The sequence below is a fragment of the Puntigrus tetrazona genome, chromosome 11 (assembly GCF_018831695.1).
Source record: "Puntigrus tetrazona isolate hp1 chromosome 11, ASM1883169v1, whole genome shotgun sequence".
NCBI lineage: Eukaryota > Metazoa > Chordata > Actinopteri > Cypriniformes > Cyprinidae > Puntigrus > Puntigrus tetrazona.
The window spans coordinates 11208511-11213737 of NC_056709.1; the positions used below are offsets into that span (position 1 = coordinate 11208511).

Below are 5227 nucleotides of genomic sequence, written 5' to 3' on the forward strand. Positions count from 1 at the left end.
ATATGTATATTCATATAATTTATATATATTATATATAAAACTTTTTTTAATCTATACATGTACATTTGTACATGTGTGTGTGTATATATAAGTTTAAACAGTACACACACATATTTTGTAAGCAAACACTTATTTTTGATGCAATTTAATAATTTGACTTAAAATACTGTTAACTAATAAACTAAAACGATACTCTGAACTATACTGTACTAACACTGTAGTAATGCAAGTAAAAAACAAAGCTAGCTGTAAATGTTCCATATCTTGCACTTGATCATAGTGATGCAAAAATAACTAGAATTCCAGTTCTTATTGTTTTCTTATATTGTGTGTGGTTTGAAGGGACAGTTTAGGATTTTGTCGAATAATATAAAGAGGATTTAATGCAGCGATGCTGAAGGCTGGTTTTTAGTAATTGTAAAGCAAACGCAGCATCTTCTTCTGTGTCCTGATGAGGATGATGATGATGATGATGATGATGATGAGGATGTGCTTGTGTTCCAGACATCCCCGTTTTCCCCACCATCACTGCCACCGTGACCTTTCAGGAGTTCCGTTACGACGAGTTCGACGACTCCATTTTTACGATTCCCAGCGACTACAAAGAGGATCCCAGCCGCTTCCCGGACCTCTGAGCCGGCCCCCGTCCCGCTTCGCCCCGCCTCCATCTCCTCCATCTCCCTCCGCTCACCTCCGAGTCCAGACCCGCTGCAGATGGACGTGTGTGTAGGAAATACTCGACGTCAAACGAACACAAAGGGATCGCGCCGAGGCGAGTGTGAACGGGAAGCTGCACTACACGCCGGAGCTCCGGACCGGTACGCTAGAAAACGCGGAGCGTCGCTTCACGCCACCTCTGTAACTGGCAGGAAATACGGCATTATAAATTATTACACAAGCCGAGTTTTCATATATATCTTTGTACAACTGTTACAAACTTGTATACTTCACTTAAAAGGAAACGTGTATATTTAGGGAAGAAGCGGAAGGCGTCTGTATATGATTTGAGTTGTATGAAACCCGTCACAGAATGCCGTGTCTGTCGTTTCGACGAACTTTGTGTAAATACCACTTCCTTCTCCGGTTGGTTTGCCCGTTGCATTATGGGAAACGGGCTCGTTCACTCTGCCCTTCACTATGTGTTCGTTCGGAGCGCTTGCTTTCTCACATTCTAGTAGAGGACCGTACCGGAACCGGATGTAAATGTAGCAGGAATGGACGGGACTTTCACGTTACTTTCACCTTAATAGACGGATGTAAATACATTCAAAGTTAAATATGTTTTCCGACGTAGTATAATCGACTGACGTATAACTGGTTGATGTATAACTGACGAGTATGTTTATTGAGATATTAGTGATACGGCGGAGACATCTTTCCCGAGTGTTTTATATGTGTGTGTTTGCTGTGTGCCGAGGGAAGAGGAGCTCACGTCACGTTTGCACCAGCAATATCCCGCTCAACCGTTTTTCTTTTATGTCTCTCGTTTCGTTTTGTCCTTATCCGAATGGAAACGTGCCGCGACGCTTCCAGGACCCACTACTGGTTAGTGTGGAAACCCATGTGTTTTGCCGTTTTCCTTTTTTATTCTTGTTGTGTTGCCGGCTTCTTTTTTTTTCCCTCCCCTGTGTTTCACGTCCTTGTTTTTAGAGTTGCTTTCGGTAATTCCTCAGATTTTTCTCCCAAACGCACCGAACTCTCGGATGTACAGCAGGAACCTTGTATGAACCTGCTGCACTTTTATACGACAAATTGTAATTAATAAAAATGTCCATGTATCAGTCTGCTGTGAGGGTCTGTTTTGGTCAAACTGTCTTTTTAGGCCTTGCGTATTAAGTTCAAATGTCCCAGAGCGAACTTTAATTATATATATATATATTTACACCAAATATTGGAGCTGACCCCCTCTTCGTCTCGAGTCCAGATAAATATCAGTATCTAGAGGTGCTGCTGGTTCTGGGGCCTCAGGGCCGGGGTCAGCATCCGGGTGGACCGGCTTCAGGACGGAGACATGGAGAGACAGGAAGCTCAAGTCTGAATGTTACTTCATCCATTCTTTCAAGAAGTCGAAAAGGGCCAACATACCTAGGGCTGAGCTTCCTGCTTGGTGGCAGCAACTTGATATCTTCCGTCGAGAGCCAGACCCGCTGTCCTGGCCGGTTGGCCTGGATTTCTTGCGTCTGGATTGGCGTTGGAGACGAACGTGGGCACGGTCCCACACCCTCGCGCTACGCCGTATCCAATCGTATCCAATCGTCCGGTGCGGGAGAGGGTTCTCCGGTCCACGGGAACAAGGGGAGTTGAAAGCCCAGGACGCAATGGAAGAGTGGGTTAGGGAATTGTGTGCATGTTCGGACCATCGATGTTGTTCTCGACTGCAGTATGACCTGAGGTTGTCGTGGTTCTTTGCTTTCTCGCAGACAATCAGACTCAGTCGAAGGGTATTGATGCCAAAAGATAGACTTTATTAACAACAGAAATAAAGCTGAGTATCTCTCTACAGATTGTCAAATACTCATCAGAACTATACCGACCAAGAGGAACGATATCATTAATATCTCTCTGAATATTACTAATATCATCTTCAAAGCGACCGGCAGCCAATCAGAATCATTCTTTAAAGATCATTTAAACAAACCTAGAAGAAACTAGAATGAGGCTAAGACTTATAATGATTCGGCCCGCTACTGAAACGCTTCTCTTTATTGATCTATTCAAGAACATCTGCATACAGCAAAAATGTTAATACATTTAATAAATATATCTGTTGCTCTGTACAAACTTCCTTCAGTTTCTCAGACAGTTTTTAGTGGAAAGCTGAAGATGTAGTACATTAAACCCACGTCTGTCAGATACCTACACACATGGCTGGAACATATGATAATATACGAACCATTTCAGCTGGAACAGACAGACGTCCAGCATTCATTAACACGGAACAATAATACAAAAAACATTACATCGCATCATATCGCGGTTCCTTTATTTTATTGGTGAACAAGCAAAATGTAAATTGGTTAAATTGGTTAAATTGGTCGTATAAAGATCGTTACAAGATCAAGTAAGAACCATGTTTTGGTTTTATTAGAAATGTAAAAAGCTAAATGTTTTTAAAAAAGATCTAGACTCAACATCTGAACAGAACTCCAGAATAATTTTCAGTTAAAGTCCATGGCTTCGTCTGGCTGGTCTTCTCCTTGTCCGTCCGGCTCTTTCTTGTCCCCGGGCCCCTGCGGAACGCAAACACATTTTTCAGAAGCCAGATTAGAACGCAGATTAGAGATGCATACAGGTAACGGGGTCATGGATTTTTTTTTGAAGGTATGTTTTACTCGATTGTAAGTATTTTTACAAATATTGTTTATTACCTTACCTCTTTTTTTGTGCAAAGCACTTGAATTAAACCTCATGGAACATATTAATCCACATCGTGGCCCCTTTAAATGATCAGCTCAGAAAAATGTGTGATGAAGATCGAACGCTTACCGAACAGTTAATGGTGAGATTTCCAGTTATTTTGTTCCCCACAATCGTTGGGACAAACGCTGAACCCTTGATCGAGTGAACGGTTGAAGAACACTGAATTGAGTTCGGATCTAAGCCTGAGTCGTCCCCATCTGTCCAAAAGAAATAATAAATCAAAACAGCATAAATATAATTGAGAACTGAGAAACACATTGTCTGTTAACAAAGTAAAAATGTTTCCTACTTTCGCTGCTTCTCTTCTCTTTTGTCACTTTATCAATCAATCGCTGAGACATTCTGCTCTGTTGAGAGAAGAATCAGTTACGACTAACGTTCATTTCAGTCTAATCCATGTTCATTTGTACTGTTAAATCTTTGATGACCACAAAGATGTGTAATAGCACATTACTAGTCTGCTTAGAGCTTTAGAGCCTGCAGGTTCACGTCACACAACATCAGAAAGATCTGTCCCTTTCTAACGGAGCATGGGGCACTACTTTCCCGTCTAGGACCTGGTCATTTCTAGGCTGGACGTCCATCAAACACCACCAAACCTCTACAAATGATTCAGAACACAGCAGCAGTGCGACTGATCTTCTGGACCCGGCCATGCCCCCGGATCTGAACGATGCTTGAAACTCATGCTATTCGGGAAAAAACAGCACTCATGTGATATCACTTATCATACGATAACAATTTGTGTAATTTTACGTATTTTCTCAGCCTCAACTGTTGAAGAGACAAACGTGTAAACCTGTTTTTAAAGATATTTGTGTTTTATTATTATTATTATTATTATTATTATTATTATTATTATTATTATTATTATTTTACTGTGGTAATGATAAAATTCTCATCAAAATTCCAGGAATCAAAATCAAAAAATATTTTGAAGTTTTTTTTCTGCTCAACAATCCTGCATTTATCTGATCAATAAAAAAAATAATAGCTGTTTTCGATGTGAATATCGGTTAAACTGTAATTTATTGCTGCAATCAAAGCGGAATATTTTTAACAAACTATTTAATGAACGCACACTAAATAAACTAAATACTAAATAAAATATCATCTACACATACAAAATATAAAAAAAGAGTTAAAGCTGTGGTGTTGAATTATCGTCAAATTTGTAAGTTTACCTTTTAGGCGATAATGCTCTTAAGAAGTTAATCGCCATTAAATAAGAAGGCGGCTTTACATCCGGGGAATTTACATTGCGCGCCTAAACCTCCGCGCGGTCGCCATTTTCTTTGACGCGCGAGTCGCTCGAGGACGATAAACAGCGTTTTATCTTATTAACAATATGTTTTTTTTTAACATTCATGGTGAAAGTTTTCTTTCAGACGAAGACGTACTGAAAGTAAGCGTTTAGTCTCGTTTACATGTGCATTTTACGATCTTATATTATTCTATGAAGATTTTTTTCTCTGACGTCCCGAATTTTTCTCATAGGCATAATTTTCTTTGAGGAAACTGAGGAGACAAAGATGCTGCACCAAAAGTAAGTGATTCATCTCATTCACAACATGTATTTATGACATCATATTGCTCGACATTTATGTGATGTGTTCCTAAACTTTTCTCACAGAGACATTTGCTTTCATTCACGAAGAAAGAGACCTAAAGTAAGTGCCTGACCTTATTTATGTGTGTGTGTGTGTGTGTATATATATATATGTGTGTGTGTGTGTGTGTGTATATATATATATATATGTGTGTGTGTGTGTGTGTGTGTGTGTGTGTATATATATATATATATATG

General features: G+C 39.8%; 1 protein-coding gene across 1 annotated transcript in view; it reads left to right on the top strand.

Moving 5' to 3' along the window:
• Positions 1 to 1781, top strand: part of ankrd13c (ankyrin repeat domain 13C) — a 16041-nt gene extending 14260 nt beyond the window's left edge. Inside the window, exon 13 of the mRNA XM_043251981.1 lies at positions 505 to 1781. Within this exon, the coding sequence (XP_043107916.1) occupies positions 505 to 635 (131 nt within the window). The 3' untranslated portion in view covers positions 636 to 1781. The remainder of the gene's footprint in view (positions 1 to 504) is intronic.
• Positions 1782 to 5227: the final 3446 nt, after the last annotated feature.